At 42.8% G+C, this 25,838-nt stretch overlaps 1 protein-coding gene across 2 annotated transcripts in view; it reads right to left on the minus strand.

Moving 5' to 3' along the window:
* Positions 1-24,627, minus strand: part of DPP4 (dipeptidyl peptidase 4) — a 76,095-nt gene extending 51,468 nt beyond the window's left edge. Inside the window, exons 1-5 of one of the 2 annotated variants that reach the window (XM_061184549.1) lie at positions 24,409-24,627; positions 23,795-23,882; positions 3,141-3,236; positions 2,646-2,737; positions 1,275-1,355 (exon numbers count right to left, since the gene is read on the minus strand). In XM_061184549.1, coding sequence (XP_061040532.1) covers positions 1,275-1,355; positions 2,646-2,737; positions 3,141-3,236; positions 23,795-23,882; positions 24,409-24,414 — 363 coding nt within the window. In that variant the 5' untranslated portion in view covers positions 24,415-24,627. Of the gene's footprint in view, positions 1-1,274; positions 1,356-2,645; positions 2,738-3,140; positions 3,240-23,794; positions 23,883-24,408 lie in introns of both variants that reach the window. The other variant, XM_061184539.1, reaches the window with a different exon arrangement.
* Between the last annotated feature and the right edge of the window lie 1,211 nt (positions 24,628-25,838).

Below are 25,838 nucleotides of genomic sequence, written 5' to 3' on the forward strand. Positions count from 1 at the left end.
AAATTGTTAATTTGTGGTTCTCAACCCTGGCTGCTCATTAAAATACTCTACGTGTTAAAAAAAAAACAAAAAAACAAAAAAAAAACTGATGCCACCTTCACCCCAGAGACTTCAATTTATTGATCTGGGGATTGGACCTGGACACTAGGAATTTTTAAAAGCTCCTTAAGTGATTTTAATCTGTAGACAGCAATAAGAACCACTGAATTAAACAAACACTAATTCATTAATTGGGAACAGATGTGTTAAAGTTGGCTTAGGCTTCTGATTCCTTCCTGGTGGATTGGTTTAGCAGAACATAGTCAGCAAGGCTTCATGTCCAGGAAATGGAGCCCAGCACAATGAATCAGGGCAAATATTATGATCGGGAGTCACCATCCCAAAATGGGAAATGGAGTACGGGATGGTTGGCATGGCCTGAATACAGCAGCGTTGGTGTGTGGGATAAGGTCACTCAGTATTTACTATTTATTCTAGAGAAAAAAGGCAGAGGTAGGGATCCCCAGCTTTGTATTTTGTTTTCGAGCAGAATCTCTCTACAGGTTTTTAATCTTTCCTGTATGTCTCAAAACTTCCTATACTCAACAACCGTTGTCAAATCCATGAATAATCAAAAAGCTGCAGTTAAAGTCACTGGCGATCGGCAGCCACCCTAAACATGAGAAGGATGTGTGATTAGGCTGTAACCTTTCCTGAATGTGTCAGAATTTGATGTTGGGCTGGGCATCTGGAGGAAGCTCAGTGCTCCCTGCAGGGCACTGATGACCGGTGCTGAGGCTGCCCCTTTGGAACGGTTTGTATATGGTGGGACCTGGGGGCTGGGAGGTGGTCTGAGTCACCGTGCAGAGTCTCTTCTAGAGGATGAGAAGTTTAACTGTTTTTAAAGCAAATACTTGAGAGTTTTAATATATGTCGAACTGAGACAAAGGAAATAAAGGGTTCTATTACTGGATGTACAAGTCAGACATGTACACATACTTTTAAATTATAAGTTCTATTTTATTAACTTATGTTTTTAGTATCTATCTATAATATTACTTTAGTGTTTTAGTATTTGAAAACCCTGAAAATGAATTTCTTTTAAAACATTCGTTGGACTTATCTTTTATGAATGAGAATGACCATTTCTCCTTTTGATACTGAATTAATGAGTTTTTAGCGCGTACTGTTTTACTTAGGTATCAATCCTAAATAGTCACAGACTTGAAATAAGTTATAAAATAACATACTCATAGGATTCTTTAAATGTCACAGTAAAAAAGCATTTCTTTTACCTTCACATAGTTGTATTCGAAGAGAATATATTGTCTATCGGGAGATACTGAATAATCATTTATAGAATATCCAAATTCATCCTGTCAATCAAGTAGAAAAAAGAACAATTGAACGATTCCATTTAATGGCCGTTATTGAGCACTTACTGTGTAGAGGGTACAGTTCTAGACTTGTGGCTGGTAGCTTGAGAGGTTCCGGTCTAGAAGAGGGGGCACACTCCCTCACACAAATGACCATGAGGCAAGGTGAGTGGTGATCAGGGTTAGAGAATCAGGGAGGGAAGGATTTATTTTAATGAAGGAAAGATGGCTATGTGGGTGGGGATCAGGAACAGAGAGAGAACTTCCTCAGGAGGGGAAACAGCAGGAGTAAAAACCCAGATGCAGAAAGGGCATGCATATTTAGAGATTGCCTAAAGGTTAGTTGTAACCTGAATACAGTATAGGGTGTGTCAGACAAAGAGAAGACATAAAATTAGAAAAATAGCCAGGGCCTAGATATAAGAAATGGACCTATGAACTACTTTTTGCACATGGATGTGATAGAATCTTATCTGGCTTTTACAAAGATGCTCTGGTGACCCAGTGGCTGAGATGAGATGAGAGGGGAGGGGTTACATTAGCCCTGGACTTGGGCAATGCCGCGGTCTGATTTACAGAATGGAGAGAGGGACACTCGTTAGAATACTGTCACAAGATTAATCAAGGCTTCAAACCAGGACTATACTGTGGAAATGGAAATCTGAGAGACTCTTGATGTTGCAAGGGTGGACTGATAGGGTTTGTTGAGTAGCTAAATAAGGGGAATGACAGAGGAATCAAGGATTCTGAGGTTTCTAGCTTAAGTGACTTTGAGGAGGGCGCTATTTACCAAGATTGGGAACTCAGTATGCCTTCCGTTTGCTAGGAGAGGGAAGGGGAAATAACTAGTTTAGCTTGGGACACTGAGTTTAAAATGACTGCAGGCTATCCATGTGCCAGAACCGGCAAGCTGTTGGAAACAGAGGTCTAGATCTTGGGAGTAGGTTAGTGTTACAAGCATGTATTTGAGAAGCACCTGTGCTGTGGAAGTGCATGGAATTCGCTGAAGGAGAGCATGCAAAGTGAGGAGGGAGGGTAGCAGTGAAGACACGGCCCTGAGGCGCACTTACACGTAAGAGTATGGGCAGAGGAGAAGGAATCTTCAAAGGAGACTAAAAAGTAGCCAAGGCAGGGAGCATTCCAAGAAGAAGAGAAAGATCCACTGTGCCATATGCTGCAGAGAGAGTCCAACAGGATGAGAAATGATAGTACTCATGATTTGAAAGGTTATGAAAAAGAAAATCCCCAGAATTCCCTTAAAGCATGAATTAATTATGTGATTAAACATACAAATGTACTGTTCTCCAAGAACACGGAGCTGTTTCCATATTCAGCATTGAATAGCAAGATATTATTTTCTTGTTTGTAGAGATATTCATGATCTAAAGAGAGAAAACGGCCAGATCAGTATTTCAAGTTGCTTTTAAACATCTTCATAAGCGAAAAAATCATGCAATAAAAATTTAAGACAAATTCACACAAGTACTAAAAAGGCATTTCTAAGTTGGAAAAACATGAACTGATGAATATTACACTAGTATGCCTTCATTTTTCCATCATTATTGTAAAGGGTTCAATTCACATTTAACTTTTTATAGTACATATCAAAGAAATACTCAAGTTTCTTTCTGTCTTATCTCCCTTTCCACCCTTAAGTAGAAAAAACTTTCCCATACGGTTAAAAAAAAATAAGGATATTTTCTCAGTGCCATAAAAGTGCCCCACAACCTAACCAGAATGAAAATAACCATAAAAATCAGCCCCCTCTCCGCCAAAAATCCTTACCTGAAACCCATCGCAAGGTGTAGAACTTCACTCTAAAAGTATTTTTTAAATAATCGGTTAGAGTGTAGGTTCTGCGACTATCAGCTGTAGCATCATCTGCTGGTTGGAAAAAAGAGCCAAATGTTCAGTAAGACGGGATAACCTGTTTCGCATAAAATAAAAAAAAACAAGGATATCTACAATATACACTAGTCACAAAATACAGAAATACACTGACAAAATGCAAAACACATCTTGAAAGAGTTCAGACTGAGAAAAAGGGTAAAAATGCATTTAGCTGTTAAAGTGGATGCGAGAGTGTGTTTTTCACGGTGCTACATTAGTGAGCTTCATTTCGAAGGTCTAGATCAACAACGTCCAAGGGAAATATAGTGTGAGTACACTTTCTAGTAGCCATGTTAAAATTTTTTTAAGGTGAAATTAATTCTAATTGCATATTTTATTTAGCCAGTATATCAAATATTTTATCATTTCAGTGTGTTGTCTGTTTTTATATGTTATTAATAGATCTTTCACATTATTTCTTTTCGTACTAAGTCTTTAAAATCTGATATGTAATTGATGATTACAGTATATCTCAATTTGAATGGGCACCTTCCTAAGTCCTCTTGCTCTGCAAAGACCTTTAAGATATGCTGATCACCCAGTTCAGAGATCTTCGTTTCTATCATCACTTTTCCTTGAATTTGATTCAAGTTTACATGAAACCTTTCCCTTGGATTCTGTGACAACCTCAGTCCTTCTCCTAACTCTCTGACCATTATTTTTCCATCTCCTACTTTGACTCTATTTTTCTCCACTGACCTGTAAGGCAGAAATGCTTTGATATTAGTCTTCAGCTTTCTACTCCTCTCTCTCTACAGTTTTTCTTCCAGGGAACTCCAGAGAACGCGAGCTCCTGGGCTTCAGGCATACTTACCATTTAGATAAATGAGAATATCTGCTCTCACTACCTTAGCCTACTGCACCCACGCTTACATTTCCAGTGCTGTGTTCAGCCTTCTTAGTTGACTTGCCCCACTCTAACCCTATACATACCCTGTCTAAAATAATTGTCTTCCTTCCAAAACTAGATTTCCATAGGAAATTTGTGTGGTTTTATATTCTGTTACTGAAGACGCCAATTCAAAGGCTGAAAATCATTTTGATGTCTCCCTCTTTTTTACCATCCCCTACAACCAATCAACCCTATTGACTCTTCCTGTGAAATCTCTTCTCCAGGTATCCCTGCCATCAGGTTCTCCCAATCCAATTCCTGCCCTGCACCATCAGTGGAATGATCTTTCTAAAATGCCACTTTCATTCTGGTGATCTCTTCCTCAAAAGCTTCCAATGAGTCCCCACTGTCTACAGGGAGATTCAGACTCCTTAGCCTGGCAATTGCAGCCTCCACAGTCTTGATGTGAGACTCTTTCCAGGCTTATTTTCACTCTCTCCCTGCAAGAACCTTCTAACCTAGTCACACTGATCTGCCTACTGAACCCAGCAGATCTTCTTAGGCTTGTCTGACTCTACTCCTTGTCCTAAGCCACTTCCTGGCATGTCTTCAACTGCTTCTCCATCTGTCACAAGCCTCCCTCCTCCATTTCCCACCTCTGTCATGAAGACTTCAATTCGGCCTCTGACTTTTGCCCCCATGCTACTCATTGGGCTCCTGTCACTTACTAACTTGTGTTGATAACTATTTTTCCATGCCTGCCTGTGTGATCTACTCAGCTAGGCCATGTATTCTTTTGAAGACAGAGCTTTGGGTTTTTGTTCGTTGGTTTGGGGTTTTTGTTTTTGTTTTTCATCAACCTTAGCATCTAGCACAGTTGTATGGCATAAAAGAGACACACAAAAAAAGTTTTTGTTGATTGGAGTAGGGTATCATCCTATAAGCATAGTCAAGCCAATGTGATTCCTCTTCCTCAATCCCGGAGCCTCCACTGATTACAAATACCCTAAAGTCTTTTTCCACACTCTCTACATTTTCCACGTACGTGTAAACATACACTCACCAAATCAGCCACTACCATAACATTCCTATAACTGCAGTTCTTTTCGGGGATTTCAAAGCCAGCGGTATCTTCTCATGTTCATTTTTTACAGCCTGTAGAGAAGTAGATCTCGTACAGGAAATGCTCTTTCAAAAAATGTTCTTAAGATTTTATTTCTTTGGATTTGATCTGATAACATAGTCTTGTTTCTGCCTATAAAACCTTCAGCTTCGATAGATAAAATTGCTACCCTTTATTTTATTATTCTATTGATTTTGTTTCAGCCTAGTTTGTTAAGTAAAATATTCTTTTAAAAGCTTTTGTTTTTCAATTCAATCCTGCATTTCTCCCCTGAAAGTTAATAAGATATTTGTGTTTGTTAGCAAAAATACAGCAAGTGAGTAAAGCCAGTCCTTGAGTTTCACCTTTAAATAAGAAGTAAAGCATTGTGCTACAGAAAATAATATTTGAAACTCATGTTGGACTACAAAATTACAAATCTGGATTTGTTCACTAACACCCTCAATTGTTTGTATTCATCCAATCATCCTATTATATAAAAATAGTTATAAAGTGAGTATCATTGTTAAGGATAAATACCCTGCTCTCAAGAGCTATTAGTCTAAAATGAACATAAAACACATCCCCAAATTAGTACAAATCAAGGTATCAGTGGTAAGAGACATTCACAATCCTAATATTATCTGCTGATGTAGATGTTTAGATAGATCTGTAAATAGAAATAGATCAATTTATACGAACACACGTATATTACAACCAACTGAATGTCTGTATCCCCTCAAAATTCACATGTTGAAATCGTAACTGCCATATGATGGTATTAGGAGGGGGAGCCCTTGGTAGGTAATTAGATCATGAGTACTAATCCTCATGAATGGGATTAGTTCCCTTTAGAAAGTGACTCCAGAAAGCTCTCTCACCCCTTCTGCTATGTGAGGACACAGGAAACGGGTCCTCACCAGACACTAAACACCGAATCTGCTGGCATCTTGATCTTGGACTTCCTAGCCTCCAGAACTGTGAGAAACAAATGTTTGTTGTTTAAGTCACCCAATCTCTGCTATCTTTATAACAGCAGCCCACACATACGAAGACATACATATCTATAATAAGACAGACATATCAACATAAAGCGTCTATCACTGACTCTTGATTTTGTGAGAATGAACTGCATACCTACAATATAGATCAGATACAGTGTTATCTCACATGGGGGTATTTGCCCAGGTTTTAAAGGACGACACACTTCAATCTGGAATAATAAAATAACTGAGACAAAAATCCCCCGTGATGTCACCTGCTGCCCTGCATGCTGCTCTTCCTTGCTGGGCACTTACCTCTCCTGCCGCTTCGCCTCCGATGTCACTGGGCTCATCCTCTCATCAGGCCTCAGCCTTTCTAAACCCATCATCTCTGCCAGATTCAGACTCCCTTCTGCTCATAATGGGCTCAGCGTGATTTTGATCCATCTGCCGATGTTCAGATGTCAATACCGATGCCAGGCCGTGTTCTTGCTATGGCCCAGGACATGGGTGCAAGGCCCAGGCCACCCTTGGCTTGTGTTACCCTCACTCAGCTCCTTTACAACGACCTTCAAGCCGGCTTCCCTATCGTGGCTCCCTAGACCCCAAACACCACTGCAAAACTGGAACAAGCAGAGCAACAAATGTTCCTTGTTTTTTGCCTTGCCATTTGATAAGCAGTGCAAACTGCAAGACTCTTTCGAAACATCTAGATAAGCGAGTTCTGTAAGACGTGAGTGCCAAGTCCAGGGTTTTTTGTTTTTGTTTTTTAAATTTTATTTATTTATTTATTTATTTATTTTTGGCTGTGTTGGGTCTTCGTTTCTGTGCGAGGGCTTTCTCTAGTTGCGGCGAGCGGGGGCCACTCTTCATCGCGGTGCGCGGGCCTCTCACTATCGCGGCCTCTCTTGTTGCGGAGCACAAGCTCCAGACGCGCAGGCTCAGTAGTTGTGGCTCACAAGCCCAGTTGCTCCGCGGCATGTGGGATCTTCCCAGACCAGGACTCGAACCCGTGTCCCCTGCACTGGCAGGCAAACTCTCAACCACTGCGTCACCAGGGAAGCCCCAAGTCCAGGTTTTGACCTTTAGCAAGTTCATAGTTTGCTGCCAAGTTACAACCTATTCTGTCAAACACCAGAGGACACGCCCACATTTCTCTTTCCTTGTCTGATTGCTCCCTGACAGGGCACCCGTGCAACAACAGATGAAGGTCTTTGGCTGCTAGTGTGGTCTTCCTGGTGGGCCTGGGACATATCGTTTATTTGACTTATCAGTTTAAAGCATTATGCTAGCCAAGCAGAGCAGTTAATCTTATGTTACCCATCAGTTTACACAGAAACTCCTAGATTCATGTCTCCTTGAATTTAAAAATAAAAAAATGGTTAACAACTTTATACTTTACTGTTTTGGTGAGACCAACTATTAGGTTGAACCATATGAAAATGCCATTTTTATCAGTCAAAAATGGCAGAATAACAGCTTTTAAAATGGTTCAACTTAATAATAATTTCTCATCAAAGTGTATGGTATCTTAATGAGTCCTGGTTGTAGGATCAAAATCATTTCTGAATAAAAGGAATTCCAGAATGGTAAGATCTAAGTAAGAGAGTGGTGTAGTTCCACAGAATAGTCTTGCTGTAACCAATGGTTATTTTATGATTACAGGATATTTTGAATTTTTTTTTAATTAATTAATTTATTTATTTATGGCTGTGGTGGGTCTTCGTTTCTGTGCGAGGGCTTTCTCTAGTTGCGGCAAGTGGGGGCCACTCTTCATCACGGTGCGCGGGCCTCTCATTATCGCGGCCTCTCCTGCTGCGGAGCACAGGCTCCAGACGCGCAGGCTCAGTAGTTGTGTCTCACGGGCCTAGTCACTCCGCGGCATGTGGGATCTTCCCAGACCAGGGCTCGAACCCGTGTCCCCTGCATTGGCAGGCAGATTCTCAACCACTGCGCCACCAGGGAAGCCTTTGAATTTTTTTATATTCATTAATATTAACCTTTTTTGGTCTGTATGAAACTGTGATATAAAATATTTCTACCTCAGAAAGATAAACTGTTTTGGTAAATAAACGGCTAATGAAATGCAACTAAAAGGAAAAGTGCTCTTTACAGCTCATAAACTCATAAAGTTGTTAAACATGGGGAATAGATATCTGGTTTTAGAGTTCTTGTGTTCCATATGGTAATCAGTTAACATTTTATATTGATGCTAAGGAAATAAAACGAGTGTTACTTTAGAATTTGCTCTAGCAAAATAGCAGCCTTGACATTGGGACAGAGGAAGAAAAATCAAGAAGGCAGAAGAAGAAATTGACTGGAAAGTTGCTCACATCTTTTATTCTCCAGCAGCACACGTGGGCTGCCACCCATCACCAATGATTCAACAGATACCAATAAGGGGTTGGGTCCCTGGTGGCTTTGAAATCAGAGAGCCTGAACTTGAACCCAGGCCTAATTCTTGCACAGGAGCCTTAGGAAAGTTACTGAATCTTTCAAAACCTCAACTTTGTAATCTATAAAATGATAATAATAGCACTATCTAGCCCCTAGGGATCTGCCATGATGAAATGAGATAATGTATGCAAAGTTCTTAGCTCAGGATTTAAAATTTAGGAAGCCCTCAAGATAGGTTAAAATATTTATTATTATTTTGTTCCAAGCATGTGCTAGGCAATCAGGATACAAAGATGAAAGGGTCTCTCCCTAGGAGTAACTAGCAGTGCCGCTGAGATTAGGAATTTCACTGCAATAAAATAATAGCTAATTAACTTTCACTGTGTTCAAATCCCAAACGATCCTAACAAGAAAGCATAAGAGCATCACGTTGAGAAAGCATCTAGGATAAGTACAATTGAATCATTTGCTAAGTACTGACGAGCATCACTTCCTCCTTCAACAAGTTTAATATCATCCACAGCGTTCACATGGAGGGAGAATGTTGGACTTGAGAAGAATTAGAGGAATTGTGAAAAGTGATACTTCTCTGATTACTATACACAGGAGGCATTAAAATATAATCATTATCACCAGATTTCCCTTCTCAATAAGAGAAACATCCCAGGGACATCAAGTGCATCTGATAAATGCATTGCCATTGAGCTGGAGCCCTTGAACCTGGGGCTGTGTACTCTAAGCATTTACTCTAAGATCAGAGTGTCAGATGACCAAACTTTTGTTAGGGATGTAATCGCTGTATTTTCAAAGGTCTACTCTGAAAGGCCAACCAACTGGTACCATGCACATTTTCCAGAATAGCAAAAATTTGGAAAAAAGGAAACAACGAGGGGTTGTCCGCGTCGTGACTCTGGCCTCCGCCCTCCTTCTCCTCTTTTCCCTCCACTCCATCTGCGCTGGCCTCCCCACTCTTCCTCAGACACACTGGGCCCACTTCTGCCTCAGAGACTTTGAATTTGCTACACCCTCTGCCTGGAATATTCTTCCCCTCAGATGTGCCCAAAGCTTGTTCCCTACCTCCTTTAGGTCTTTATTTAAATGTCACCTTCCTTTCCTGGACTAACATTTACAACCCCGTGGTTAAGAAATCCTCTTTGTATAGCCCTTCCTGGCTTGCAATGTTTTTCCTCAGCAGTGATGCCATCTAACGTACTCTAGTTTTTACTTGTTTATCGTCTGCCTCTCTTGATTGACTGTGAGCTCCAGAAGGACATTGACTGTGTTTTGTTACGTTTTGTTTGCTAGTTATCTCAGCACGGCCTAGATGGTGCCTGGCCGTAGAAGGCACTTCATAAATGTTTGTCAAATGAAAAGAGAAAAGCCAGACAACATAAACAGAAGAGCACAGACACAGGAACACAGCTCTAAATATGAGCGTGAACTCCAAGCGACTGGTAAGTAGGAAAGCAGTGCACTGGGCCAGCTGGGTCTAAATAGAGCGAGGATAGGAGCCTCAGGCTCCAGCCTTCCACTCGTTGTCACCAGGCATTCTCACTTCCCTGCGCCTGTGACCGTCATTTACCTATTGTCTATCAGCTCAAACACACACTTCTATCCTTTGCTCAGTAATGCTGGGAAGGGGGTCCACAGCTGTGTTTCCCAGACCCCTTCATCTGCAGGCTTCCTGTTAGGTCCTGCCATTAGGGAAACACTGAGAAGGCGTGGAGTCAGTAGGAGAGCAGGAGGGACTCCCTTTATCTTGTTGATCCTGTCAGCAGGTGCCCCAAAGAAGCACCTGTCCCAGCCTCCTGCTTTTCTTGTTATACCGGAACCTGTTGCATCCTGCCTCTCAGTTGCATGCCTACACACCTTGGAGCTCAGAGCCCAGAACTTCTATGTCCCTCTCCTCCTTTTTCCCAAGCCCTAGAGATAGCTTCTTCCTACAGCTCCTGTCTCTCACTTACCTCATAATTTTTTCTTTTGCTCTTTAATTTGTGTAACCGATTTTTATATCAAGTTTCTCTGCTGAAACATCTAGTGCGATTTCAGTGTTCGTCACGTCTCTGTGAGGATTTACACAACTTACCTGTAAAATAAGAAGGTCTCTTTCGGCTGTAAGATTACAATATCTAGACCTGGGGTTGGCAAACTTTGTCTTATAGGGCCAGATGGTAAATATTTTAGGCTTTGCAACTCCTCAAGTCGGCAACTGTAGCCTGAAAACAGCCACAGACAACATGTAAATGAATAGAAAAGGCTGTATTCTGAATAAAACTTAATTTACAAAATTCAGCAGCCAGCCCTGACTGTAGCTTGACGACCCTATCTAGACATTCCTCAGAATGGTCAGCAACACGAAAAAAAAAAAAAGCTCCCAAGACCAGTTGGAAAGACAGATGCTGAGACTGAAATTCTAACTGCCTTGAAACAATATGAATATCAACATAAGATTCCAATATATACGGCAGATAAGTGAAAGTGGGCAGAATATTCATGTCTCAAACTTCAGGTCAAGATGAAGATGTCTATAGCCACTGGTAAAGAAATGCAAGGCCAAAGGGACTGCCTGAACTAAATCCAGTTTACCCTGCCCAGTTTACCCTGCCCTCACCCCAGTGAAGAGCCAGGAGGTTCAGCACACATAGGAAGCCAGCACTAAACAGGGCATCAGGATGGCTTTATTCCTTTCTGAAATGGAAATTGCCCTATTTTTCAATTCTGATTATAGTTACTCCCTCACCCCTTGTTAGGACTCTTCTGGGAATAATCAGGACTGGATAACAGTGGCCATAATTAATATTGACAAGGCTTTTACGCCCCACTATGTCGACTGACATTAAGCCAGTGTAATCCAAAGGGATGAGAAGCAGCTGAAAGGTGGAAACGTCTTAACTGTATAAATAAATGACCCACAGGCCCGTGAAACAAGCAACTATTTTAGCAAAGGGCTGGTTTTTAGCAGTAGTAGTTGTAGTGAGACATCACTGGGAGGTCACAGTGCAAGCTAGAAATAATTGGTTTGGAAAGAAAACTGATTAGAGAACATCAGCATTTGGGGAAGCTGAAAGCTCTAATACCAAGTCACTGAAGAACTTTCCAGAAAGATTTACAGGCATAATCAACAAGGCTACTCTCTGTGACAATGGTTTGTCTGCCAGGAGATGAGGAAAATGATCACTGGAAAACAAAACTGCCATAGAAATTGCCCTTTCCAGCATTCACCCAGCAAAACTTTCAGGAGTGTGAGACAAGTATTATTATAACGCCTGTCTCTGGGACTGTTAAAAAAATTTTTTTAAGTTAAAAATATATAAAGAGTAATCATTACAGATACTTATAGAGACCTTCCAATGTGCTGGGCTATTCTAGGCATTGTACACTTATTAACTTATTTTCATCCCAATTTTACAGGTAAGGAATCTGAGGTGCAGATAGTAACCAGACTCAAGTCTCATGACTAGTAAGCCCTAGGCAATAGGGTTCTGAAGCTTGTGGTTATAACCACTGCTCTAAACAACCTAAGTATGCAGCAAAGTGAGGTACATGGTAAATGCTTGTTGGCAGTTTCTGTGAGTTCGCATAGATGGATTAGACTTTATGGAAGTGTCTGGATTCAATCTTTGCAAATAATCTAAACAGGCAGCTTGGTAGTATCATTTGGACCTGGGACAGTTGGTAGGTTACATTAGAACATAATTTGTTCTAGTGCTCCGAAGTCAGAGGGGCATCAATTCTTTCCGAAAACCCTAGAATTTTCTCTCTGGAGTGTTATTAAGGATGGCAACTCTGTGACTTCTGGAAAGAAGGTTGTACTACCCTCCTCCTCTCTTCCATGGTACAACTGGTAACTCTCATCATCTTTTCCCTACACTCATAAAAAGTAGCCATGCAAGCTTTATAACAGGTTTCTTTTCTACCCCCCCCCCTTTTTTTTCATGTTTCCTAGATCTTAAACATAACAAATCTTGAATAACTCAGGCCCTGCAGTACACATTTTCAAAAGAGTGGGAACTTGTCCAGTGAAAAGATTCAGCGATTCTTCCTTTAGAGCCACCACAGGGGCTTGTTTGTTACTCTGCTTTCCACTTCTGTCTGTCCCTTCCTCCACTCTTTAACCCCTTCCTCAGCACTCGGAGGCAGAAGCGGACCTGCCCCGGGCCTCAGATCCTGGTCCTCTTGATTTCTTAGGGGCTCTGTTTCATCTCTTCTCTCTCAGTGTCTTCATTTCGTTTTCACTGCTTACTTCTGCCCTCTCTATAAGCATGCACAGGGTGTACTCATATCAAACAAATACTTACTGACCCTGTGGGCTCTTGCAGCCATCTTCCTATTTCTCTTCTTGTATTTATCAGCCTACTTCTCAAACAACCCGCATCTGTGGCCTTCGGTTTGTCCTGGTCCCTCCTCATGCCTCTGGAACTACCCCTCACTCCGTACACTACACTTTGCTACATCATCATCTTCTTCAATGCTTATTTTCTATACCATATAGTTTGTCAATTAATCAAGTAATCTTCTATCATTAGTCAAATATTTAATCTGAACAGTCATGTCTTCACTGGTCTGTAAGTAAGCTGAATGGATGAATTTATTTTATCAAACAGCTGCTGGCACTATACGAATAGGTACGCATGATCTAGTAGTGGATGACTTGACCCCATATTTAGGAATATAAGAATTTTAATCAGAATTAAAGTCACATTAAAAAATGTTCATCAAAAATATATTTTTACATGAGCTCTAAGATAATTTCTTTAGTTCACCAAATGTTTGTCAAGCTGTACTGGGTTGAATAGTTTCCCCACTCCCCAAAATTCATGTCCACTGGGAACCTCAGAAAGTGACTTTATTTGGAAATAGGGGTTCTGTAGATGTAATTAGTTAAGATGAGGTCATACAGGATTAGGGTGGGCCCTAAAATCAATGACTAGTGTCCTTATAAGAAGGCCATGCAAAGACATGCTTTTGCTGACTTAGAAAATGAAGAGGACAATGTGGAGACAGAAAGGGAAGAAGGCCATGTGACAATGAAAGGAGAAATTGGAGTCATACAGCTACAAGTCAAGGTGGTTGCCAGTAACCACCAGAAGCTGGAAGAGGCAAAGAAGGATTCTTCCCTGGAGCCTTCAGAGGGAGCGTGGCCCTGACGACACCTTGATTTTGGACTTCTGGGCTTCATAACTGTGGAAGAATAAATTTTTGTTGTTTTAAGCCACTCAGCGTGTGGTAATTTGTTACGACAGCCCTAGGAAAGCACCCACTCTGTTCTTCAATGTTCTGAGCACTAGAGATATGAGTGAACAAAACAAAAAAAATTCTTGCCCTCATGAAGCTTACATTCTAATGGGGGGGAGACATAGGAGCAAACAGTAAATAAATAATGCCTTATGTTAGGAGGTTAAGTGTCACAGTTAAGTGCTAGAGAAACTCTGCTTTTTAAGGGCTCATGTGATTAGATCAGGCTCACCCAGGTCATCTCCCTTTCTTAAAGCTGATTATGCCATCATATAACATCACCTAACCACCAGGATAAAATCCATTATATTCACAATCTCAGAGATTAGGCAGAGATTAGCACATGGGGCAGGGAGGAAATCTGGGGAAACAGTTTAGAATTCTGCCTATCACAGTCATCTTGCCAGCTGTGTTGAGAATACACTGCAGGGAGTAAGAAGAGAAATAGGGAGATTTTTGCAATATTTCAGGTGAAAGGTGGTGGTGTCTTGGACTAGGGTGGTAGTAGTGGAGGTGCTGAGATATGGCCAAATTCTGAAAGAACATGAAGGTAGAAGTGATAGGATTTGCTGACCGATTGGATGTTGAGTGTGAACAAGGGAGAGGAGTTGAGAACTGCATGAATTTTGGCCTCAGTAACTGAAAAAAAAATGACTTGCTATTTGCTGAGACCAGATGTATTAAGGGAGGAATAAGTTTGAGGGGATTAAAAAGTTTTGGGAGATGTTACTTTGAGATGCTAATAGCATCAAAATGGAGATGTCCACTTAATAGTTGCACATATGCATGTAGAGTTCAGGAAAGAGGTCTGGTCTGGAGATATAAATTTGGGTGTTGTTGTCAGGTTATAGATGGTGTTTAAGGCCATGGGAGTAGATGAGATCACCTGGGGGAAAGAAGGAAGCGGTTCCAGGATGAAGCCTTGGAGTCCAAGGTTAGAAGTCAGACATGACACTGGGAGGGGGAAGGGTAAGCTGGGACGAAGTGAGAGAGTGGCATGGACATATATACACTACCAAATGTAAAATAGATAGCTAGTGGGAAGCAGCCGCATAGCACAGGGAGATCAGCTCGGTGCTTTGTGACCACCTAGGGGGTGGGCTAGGGAGGGTGGGAGGGAGACGCAAGAGGGAGGGGATACGGGGATATATGTATACATATAGCTGATTCACTTTGTTATAAAGCAGAAACTAACACACCATTGTAAAGCAATTATACCCTAATAAAGATGCTAAAAATAAAAGTCAGACAGGAGGAGGAGCCCCTAAGGAGAATGCGAGGGAGCATGTGGAGGTGCAGAAGGGAAACTAGGAGAGAGTGGAAACCCAGAGGAGGTGGAAAAGAAGCATGATCAAGTGACAGGGGATGGGAGACCCAGAGGGAGAACTGAGCCCTGGACGCAGCAGCACAGAGGTTAGGGACTTGGACGCGAGCAGAGCCAAACATTTCAGTGACGGGTGAGGATAAGCTTCATGCCAGTGAGTTTAAGAGGGAGCGGGGAGAGGAACAGCAGACAAAGAAAATAGAAAACTCTTCCAGGAGTTTTTTGGTAAAGGGAGCAGGGAAAGGGGCTGGGAGGTGGGCAGGGATGTGGGGTACAGAGAGGATCTTCCTCTCCCCTCCCTCTTTCCCTCCCTCCCTCCTTCCCTCCCTCCCTCCCTCCCTCCTTCCCTCCCTCCCTCCCTCCCTCTCTTCCAGGATGTGAGAGATTTACAGCATATTTATATAGAGAGGGGAAAGTGACAGGGCAGTGGACAGAGGAAATAGCTGCAGCCACATCTCTGAGTAAGTGAAAGGGGCTGAGGTCAGTGTACAAAGAAGGGTTTGGCCTTGGGCAGGTGCTGGGAGGGGGCTGGTGGGAACTGAGGACCTTCTCTTCTAATAGCCTTAGTTTTCTCCTTAAAATAGAAAGCAAGGTTGGCTGTCAGCTGAGAATGACCGTGGGGAGGTGCTGGAGGCCTGGGGAGAGGAGACACGTGAGTAGGCGAGGGAGCAGCGGGGGAGCGCGGGGTAGGGGTCGGGGCATGGGGGTCACCAGCTAGTACGAAGGGGCTGCTTGATTTTTTTGGAGTTCTGGATTTTCTTTTCAGTCCAGTCAAACCATTTTCATCTTAATGACATCCTTACCATGTAGATTATTTCAAATGCTACTCTCCTGGGTCAACTTTCACAGGTCTAACTTTTACCATGTATTTTTAAACTTCTTTATGTTGACTGTTTTGTTTTATGTTAACTGTTTCTGCCGCATTTTCCCATCATGAATTGGATAAAATACAACAGTTTATATGTGCTTTTTATGAGAAAATTGAGAGTAGTTTCCCTCAGATGTTTCTGACCCCCTCCATTTTCTCAGATTTGTATCTTAAATGTTGCAAACTCAATTCTTCCCTATTCTCAATCATTTTGGATAACAACAGAAAGCAAGTGCTGGGCTCACAATGCCTTCAGGATCAAAAAGACAGCATCAAAACACCCTGCTTTACAATAAACTCGTTTGGTTAGGAAGGAAAGTGAGAAGAGAGGGAGAGAGTTATATGATTGGATTCTTTGGAGATCAGAGCTGGCTTGACATCTATTTTCTTTTGCTAGTAAATTAAATTTTTCCAATGTAATGAAAAATGAGCAATCATAAAATATCTGATACACTTGCATAGACCTCCCATTTCTTCCTTTTAGAATCCCCAGTTCAACTTAGGTAATTCCCTTTCCCCTTCCAAGGGCTGAGGAAGGAGCTCCCTCCTGGTCCCAGAAAGGTGAGTCTTGGTTAATCTAGTCCAAGCTTGGTAATCCTTTCCCCTTGCCAGAGATGGGTTTAGAATGGACAAATGACACAAATCTGGCCAAGGAGACAGGAGGGAAAGTCTGCCTTGGGCCAGGGAACTTGGAGAAACAGTTTTCCTCCCTGATAGAACAGACTGTGAATGGGGAAGAGCATCCTCCCTGCCTTGTGAAATGGCTGTGTGACAAATGACGCATTGCAGAAGCAGCCATGCTCGACCTGCGAGGACAAGCTTGAGAACGAAAGTAACAGTGTGAGACCAGCAGAGCTGAAAGACGCAGAGACCCTGGGCCCTGGAGGAAGCTGTGGGACCACTGTGTTAACAAACTCTAGAACTGCCCTACCTCTGCACTTCCAATTACGGAAGATGCTAACAATAAGACTCCATAGTTTAAACAACTTTGGGCCAGGTATTCTGTTACGTGCAGCCAAAAGTATTCTCTCTGACATAAACTGCATACAGAATCGGGGGTCAGGGCTGTAAACTGTTGAGGGCTAAACACGTAGGTGAACTACATGCCTGGGAGCCAGTCTGATGGCTCCAAGATCAGAAAGGTTGTATTCAGGCCCGTTAATTATTAACCCTTTAAGCTTGGTTGGTTTCCATATATGAACTTCCCTGGGCAGCATTTATCATGTTCTCTTTAGAGCTTCCACAGCATTTTGATCATTTACTAGAAGGACACTTAGCCCTTTTTATTATAGTTAATGTTTATATTTCCTTTAAGGTTAAGAATTATTTGAGGGCAAGGGCCATGTCTATCATTTTTATATTGCCAGGGACCAACAAAGTGCCTAACGTAGAAAATGTTCAATAAATATTTGCTGAATTAGAGAATTACTTTCTGTTGACACGCTGGGTGCATGATGTAGTCCACTTGGGCTAGCCAGCCGACTGTTCAAGGAGTCATCCTTATCTCTGCTCCTTCCAGGGTGCACCCTGTCCAAGCTGGCATCATCTCTCACCTGGATAATCCACGCCCCACCCTCCACCATTATCTATACCAGAGTCAGAGGCATTTTAGAAAGAGAAACAAGATCATGCCACACTCATGCTTGAAACAGAGAAACTCCTTCTTGTGTCCCTCCATCCTCTTGACCACACTTTATTTTTGTCCTAGCCTGTATCACTGCCTGAAAGTACTCAGACAGTACTCAGCTTGCCTACTATCTGCCTGCCCCATGACTGTAAAGGCCCATGGGAGCAGGCTCTTTGCCTCTACTGTTTAGAGCCTCATCCCTTGTTCCTGCATCAACAGCTGCCACGCAGTAAGCATTCAGTACACACAGGAGAGTTCACAAATATCGCCTCTGGCCAATATAGGACCTTAGCCCTTCAGAGGTTTTAAATCTCATACAACAAGAGTTTCCTGCCAGGAATAAAAGAATAAAGGAAAATAATAGGGAAATGGGAGCCATCCATGATATTCATGGACCTGAGCAGGTCTGGCTTTAAAACAACTGAGGAAAATAAGAAGATGGGGTCCCAGCCCCACAGAGATGGTGTTAAGGATGCAGGGGCCACCCAGCCAGTTTGGGGGGACACACAGTTAAGTCAGGGAAGGGGTGGGTGGTGTTACCCACTTAATATTCACCCCCCTTGCCCTTCTTTCTCTGTTGCACATCCTAAGCCACCTTGGCCCTCAGGTTGCTGGGAACAAAGTCCCTGTTGGCTTTGGCTCTGCCTTAAATTACCTCGGCTTCCTGGGCCTTAGATGCTGAAACACGTGACCTAAGCTCATGGGTCTGCTTGCTTCCCCAGTGGACCAAATAAAGAAGAAATGTGCTCATTAATGTGGACAGTTAACGAAAGCAAATGGTTTATCATTAAGTTTGAAGAAATTTCCTAGGAAGTTATAATTTTGAAGTACCATACAAAACTGCAAAAGTAATACAGCTAACACAGAAGTGCTAATTTTGTGGTTTCAGTTTGCTCTCTGAGAGACACAACCTCTTTGGGAAGTCATAATGGACCTGTGAAGACTAAAGGTGAAAATATTAACAAGATAATTGATTTACAATAATGCAAGGGTTAGCATCAAGCCATAAAGCAGTGATTAATCTTTAAGTTACAAAAGTTTCCACCAAAGCATTTCTCTAAAACAGTTATTCATGGAAACCAGCAGACTCAGGGAAGGCTAGAAGTTACAAGATTTGAATTCCCAAGTTCTAGTACTTCCTCACGAAGCACTAAACTTTTACACCTCAGTTTCTTAAGTGTAACAAGTCAGGAAATTAATACCTCCTCTGACGTGGATTGTTTTGTGAAGATCAGATGAAATAACACAGCATACATTGGAAACAAAACAAGCGTAATCCAGTGCAAGTACTAAATCTGGACCTACTACTACCACTGAAAACACTTAATAAGACCAGTCAAAAGAGTGGGATGTCAGTCCTGGGCTGGAAGTTGTTGCTCCTCTACAGCTTTGTGTAGGAACAGAGGCAGCAGCAGGCACTTTTCCCCAGAACACTGGCACCCAGGGATTAGCAGTCATGAAATTAAATATAGTCATATAAATAGGAAGTTGTAACATTTATGCTAATATGGCCATATTAACTTTATACTTGATCACAAAGTACCACCTCTAGAGGCACGGTGCCTGAGCGTGAACGCCAACTCTGTGGAACTTCGAGCAAGTTCCTTAACTTTGGTAGCCAGCCTCCAAGATGGCCCCAATGATCTCCAACCCAATATTCATGCCCTTGTGTAATGCCCTCTCACTTTGTATCAGGGTTGGTTTGTGTGACCAATAGAATACAGCAGAAGTGATGGCACATCACCTCTGAGGCTAGGTCAAAAAAGCTCTGAGGCTTCCTACTCAGTTGCTCTCTTATATCCTTCATTCTAAGGGAAGACAGCCGCCCTGGCACCCTTTGGAAAAACCCATCCTTTACGGGGAACTGAGGCCTCTGGCTAACAGCCACGTGAGAGAGCTTGGAAGGGGATCCCCCAGCCCTAGTCAAGCCTTCAGATGATATCTTGACTGCAGCAGCATGAGAGACCTTCAGCCAGAAACAGCCAGCTAAGCCTCTGACAAATTCCTGACCCATAGAGACTGTGAGATAACAAATATTTGTTGTTTTAAGTTGGAGAACAATTCATTATGCAGTAATAAATAACTAAAGCACCCTCTCAAGGTTTCTGTAAATCTTCTGTAAAAGTGGAGATAATAACCTATCTCAAAGGGTTGTTATAAGGATCAAATGAGAAGTGTATTGAAAGCCCTCAGCCCAATACCTGGCACAGAGTGAATCCATGTTGGTTATTATTGCATCTTTGTGCCTTCTCTTCCACAAGGAAGGGGGTCCTGCAGGTACTTACAGTTAAAATTCCTCAGGCTCAGCACTTTGTTAAGTCTTAAAATTTCAAGTACACTGATCCACCTCTAGCCAGTCTCTTGATGTCATTTTTCTCTAAGCATCAGTTGGGCAAATACTCTTCCCTTTTTCTCTCTGATCCCTTTTAAGATGAGAGGCAAGATGTCTAAGAGAAATTTAAGGCATATGCTATAGCTGGGGAAACAAAGGCCAAAAGCCAAAATAGCTGGCCTGAAAAAGACCAACCCATTGACCTCAGGGGCACTCGACAAAGCTTGATAACTGAGTGAGCTGGAGTCAACTCGAGCTTTTACAGGGCTCTCTGTTTAGAACCTGTCCTCTGAAATATACAAAGCTTTCATTCAGGCTCATTTCTGTGCTTTTAAACCTGGAATAGATCCTGGACTTCCTCAGGCAAACTTCATAGATGTTATCTTTTCTTTCTCTGATTATTCCTGTCTCCTTCACATTTGGGTTTTCTTTTATTACTGGTGGATGGCTGAGCAGTCAAATTTCCTATGTGCTGAAAGAAGATATTGAGGAAATTTACTGCTACAGCAGTGGAAAGAACACAAGAAGAACAGATATGTCTCTATCCCATAACAAAACCCAATAAGAAAACTCTGACAAATAACAAAACTCAATAATGAAACTATTTGACAGTTATTTTAAAAACTCAGCCTATAATATAATGTAAAGAGGGAATTAAAGGGATCACAAATGCTGAGTGAGAAGGTTTTATTGCCTCTAGGCCAGGAATATTTCTACAATTCCAATGTGAGTAAATTATTTTTATACATTTTATTGCTGATTCTCTGAGAAACTGAATGTCCAAATATGCAATATCCTTCTCTACTAGGATACTTGAGGGACTTAAAACAAAATACAATCCTTTATTATATATACAGAAGGAGATGAACTTTCAATTTTGCTTTGTGAAATGCATAATTCCTGACCTCAAGGAGTTTTTATTCTAAAACAATTCATTAACAGTATTAAGCTTACACCTCCATCTCTCTCTATCTCGGTCTCTCTCTCTCTGCTCTGGGTGTGTCCAGAGTTCTGCTAAAGTCAGCTTTTCATATGGAAACACTTAACCTTTAAACCAACCTCTCAGGGGATGAACCTGGGTTTGCTCATTTCTTCCTCTTTTTTTCTTGGCTCTTTATTTCTTTGCTTTCCACATAATCTAGGACTTTGTTTTGTTGTTCTATCAAAATCTTTCTTCCTTTCCTCCTTCCTTCTTTCTCTTCTTTTTTTTTTTTTTTTCCCCCTTTCCTTTCCATTTATATTTCCTCTCTCCCACCTCCCTTCCTCTCTTCCTTTCTGGTTTTGTTTGACTTGAAAACCTAGATTGACAATATGAAGGACACTTCTTGGGTGATGACTCTGGATCCTTTGTAAAAAGACTGTCCCTCATTGTGGCACAGCCCAGGAATGGTATTGCTGATTTAGCAAAAATACTGCATTCCTGAGCTTTTATCTTTGTTCCTTATGATAAGGCTGGAGTTGAAACAAGATAATTTCCCTTTTCTCCTCAAATATACATACATTCCTATTAAGAAATGCAAGAAGAGAAATAACTTATTGTGTAAGTGTAAATAAAGCACATAGTGAAACCACATCTCCACCCAGTAGTCCAAGAGGCATTCTTAGCCACCCTACGCCCTTACTCCCTATGTTTCCAATTACGGAAGTCTAATTATTCACATTTCTGAGTAGCTCTATAGCTTCCAAATTCTGCTCTGCGCCATCAGTCTCCTGGGATACCTCCCTTGCTTCCTCTCCAGCCTTGCCCCATGTCAGCCCACCTTACCACTGTCATGCCCCACAGTTCAGGCATGCTAGAATTCTCCATCATCTACAGGTTAAAGCCCTGCTGCCCACACTTCTCTCTTGCTAGGAATCCTCTTATGTTCCCAGATAGAGGATGTGATCTTGTGTCTCTATGATGACTCACAAGTCGTTCACGTTTTCTGGAAAAACTTATCTCCAGGAACTGATACTAACTCTTCAGACCTCCCCACAAAAAAAAATCTCTTGTGAGAAGTCTTCCCAGACTTTCCCAGAAGTGATCCTTTTAACCCCTGAGAAAGTTTGCTTAAGCCTCCCTAAATTTTCTCACTGAATCATAATAATAGTTAGACCTAGACATGTGAACGTCTCTGGAAGTCCCTGTCAAGAGAATGTCCTTGAAATCTTTGTTCAAATTTCATTTGGAGAAGAGACTATGTATGGTTTAAGGGAAATGGTAAGATAGCCCCTCCCCAGTCTGTATGCCCCACCCAGCAAAACAAAATCCCTGTAGTTAACTTAACCAAACCCCATGGAAGGCAGATAGATGACCCAGGCCCCTAAGCCATTTCATTGCCGTCTTAAGTGGCTTATTTATCAAAGTTTAGTGTTCCTTTCAACTTTCCGGAAGGGAAGTTCTGATAATTACAGTTTTACCCATTCTTCCAAGGATGCCTGGGTGCCTCAGCAATATATTAGAGATGAATGGACTATCCAGGTTACTTTGATTTGTTTGCATATCTGTTTCCCACTAGATTATAAACTTCCTGAGGTCGGGGATCTTTTTATTTATAAAATTTAATCTTTGGATTTGCAGCAACTAGCACAGTTCCTGGAACATAATGTAGGTCATGTGAATATTTACTGATTGTATGGGTGACCCGTCCTTTTCCCACAGGAAGGCTTTGTGTGTGTGGTTGTTTAAATATACAAAGTACCACTTTATGAAAGCAGTTATACTTTAACAATTCACAACAGAGAGTCAAAAAAGTGAACAGATGCCTGCCATTTAATAGTCTATACTGGTGGTAACCATGGCTTTCTTAAGTAACTGAAAATCATTATCAATAGGTCAACACACTCAGTTATTTAACCTTTGGCACCTTTGCCCTGGTCCTGAAATTGCCGGCCAAACATGATTTTTGATGGTTCTACAAACTAATTCTGAATGGTCACCTGATATCTAGATAAGACCCCTCAGTATATAAGCACTGTCTACACATTTCCTGGTTGACTAGACCATCAGAGAAAACACCTCAGTTGGCTGACTAGAATGTGAATACTTACATGAAAGTTACTATTTAAAAGGAAAGTAGGGCCAGTGGAGACCCAAACTAGTTATTCTCACTTGATTGCATCCAATAGTGTGTATTTCATTATATGAATGTTTTATATTAAGAGCTAGGACTAAACGGGAACAGTGAGGCAAGCTAAAAGAAACCAAGGTGAATTTAAATGAAAGAATCCACCAAACATCACTGATCCCACCTCCTCTGAATATTGCCATGGATACCAGCTTTATGATCTAACTCTGAAATACTTACTTCTATAAGTGGTCAAATAGTTATTTTCCTGCATCCCAACTCTCCAACTGATGGATTTCCATCATCCCTGAAGGAAAATCCCCTGGGCTCCCCAAGCACTGTCTTTCCTCAAAACTGTATTTGGGGGCTTGCTTTCTTATTTTTTTCCCTCCCCTTATGACATCCTTACTGCTGTTTGGGATCTTTGAACGCTGCCTCTTTTCCTTTGAAAATCACAACCACGAAAGTTGTTTTTTTTTTTTTAATTTACATTCAAAAGGTACTAAATTCAAATGTAACATAAAGAAATCTTAAAACTTCCCCTTATTTTCAGGAAGTATGTATTTGCCATACACAAGACGTGGCAGGTGCAAGGCTCTCGTAGCCTAAACACTGGAGACCAACGAAGCGAATCTAGTGGCTACACTAGAAGCGGCAGCCACGCCAGCGAAGCCTCAGCGACGACCTGGCACACCGATCCCACCCGGTCCCCAGCAAAATCCCTAGGTCTCCTTGGTGTGGTAAAACAGAACCTGATCCCGGTCTCCAACTGTCCTATCTTTTTCAAATGTTTTAAACTTACTGCCTTTGTTCAGCAGAACCACAGGCACGGTGATGACGGTGACGAGCGCAGCGATCCCCAGCAGTCCCAGGAGCACCTTCCACGGTGTCTGCAAGCCGGGCAGATCACGTCCAGTTAGAGCCAGCCGCTTGGCCCCAGTCTGGGTAAGAGGGTCGGGGCCTGGGCTGCACCCGAGGCAGCGGGGTTTGCCGACGGGTGCGCCCTGGGAGAGAGGCACCGCGGGCTGGGAGGGTTTGGAGCGCGCCCGTCGGAGGTTGCAAGAGCGGTCTCCCTTGAACTTTTGGCCTCTGAACACTTTAATTGTTTGCTTCTCTAGGCCTACAACTCAGAAGCCAAGTGAGGGTTCAGGCGTGCGTTTTGCGGGTGGCCCTCCAGGTTCTCCAAGGCTCGGTGCCTAAGTTCTAGCAGAAAGCCCGCGGGTCCGAGAGCCAGGCGAGAGCCCTGGGGCGTCCCTTCACCTGTCAGAGCGTGGCCCTGAAGCTTCCGCCTAATGAGAGCCCCTGGTTTCGATCCGCAAGCTTTGGGGGCAATCTGGGGAGAGTTTGGTGAAAAGGCACCTACAACTCGCCCCTGGGGCTCTGGGGGCGGGGGGGGGAGGCCAGCTACTCACTCACCTTCATGGTCGGCGTCTTCTCGGAGCTAAGCTTTCGGAGCGGGAGCGCAGGCAGAAGTCAGGCGAGCCTCCCGGACGCGCGTGCAGCTCCGCAGCTCCGGGCGCGCAGTCACTCGGCGCTCCCAAGTTTCAACCCCGAGTTAAACATTAGTGAGCGCCGGTCCGGCTGGGTATAAAGGGCCGCGGGCAGGCTGCGAGCGAAGGCGCGCCGGGCCCCGGCAGTGGCGTCCCGGCCGGGGGGCGCCCGAGAGGCACCTCCCCACGGGCGCGCCGGGCACGGGGCGTCTGCGGGGCACGCAGGAGGGGTGTGACCGCCCGAGCAGCGGCTAGCCAGCGCCTGGCATCCGATGGCGAGCGCTGAGACTGCAGACCTGCTGCAGCCCCGGCGGGAGACCATGGTCGGCCTTAACTGAAAGGGACCTCTGCGCTCAGTTCCCGCAACCTCGCGTGGGCAGGCAAGGGGACCTAGCCCAGGGAGGGCACGGGGTTCTGCAAACACACAGCTCGCTGCTGGCAGCTGAAGCTAAAACCCAGGCCTCTGTCCTTTGCCAGTGAATGGTATGTTGGGGAGTTCTGGGGTGTTTAAAGCTTCTGGAAGGCCAAGAGAGAGAAAAAGTGATTGTTCACTTGTGGATGGCACTTAGAGGCTGTGTCTGGATTCATTCTCCGCAGGGGATTTCTGGCTTGTCTTGCAGGCTTACCTTCTCATCAAGATGCCAAAAATAATAACAGTAACACTTATGTGGCACTTAACTTTTTCCCAGGAGCTGCTCTAAGCATTTATGTGTTTACTTTATAGGGAGGAAGCCTAGGCACAGGAGTTTAAGTCACTTGGCCAAGTCAAGGAGCTAGGAAGTTGTGGAGCCTGAATTCAGAGTCCGTGTTCTTAACCACTACTGCACAGGGCCTTTAATCTTTCAGTCTTGCAAAGAGGATTTGGAAAAAGGTAAAAGGTCAGGTGTGGCTTCTTCCTCCAGGATGCCCTGTAGGTTCCTTCACTCATTCCTTTTTTTCTTCATTCACTCATCCCCACATCCTCCTATTTATTTCACCCATTCCACAAATATTTGAGTAAATACAAAGTGCCAGAGTCTCATCTAGATGCTGGAGATAGAGAAGTGGGACAAGATAGATGATATTTGTGCACTTGGCACTTTCAGTCTGAAATACACAGGTGAACCTTTGCAGTTAGGTTCTTCCTCTATGCTTACTTCCTCTCTTGTGGATTAAGTACTCCTACTCCCTAAAAGGCCTCTTCAGCTTGCTCACTCAGCTACAAAACCTCTCTGTCCAAAGTTAGAGGTAAAAGGTTAAAAATGCAAAGTCCTATGGAGCATTAACACATGATTATGAATAAATTCCAGTTTCCATCCTTTATCTCCAACCCAGACATTGCTTCTGAGCTCAGGGATCTTTTCCCCTCTGGCTACT

The sequence above is a fragment of the Eubalaena glacialis genome, chromosome 1 (genome assembly GCF_028564815.1).
Source record: "Eubalaena glacialis isolate mEubGla1 chromosome 1, mEubGla1.1.hap2.+ XY, whole genome shotgun sequence".
NCBI classification, from domain to species: domain Eukaryota; kingdom Metazoa; phylum Chordata; class Mammalia; order Artiodactyla; family Balaenidae; genus Eubalaena; species Eubalaena glacialis.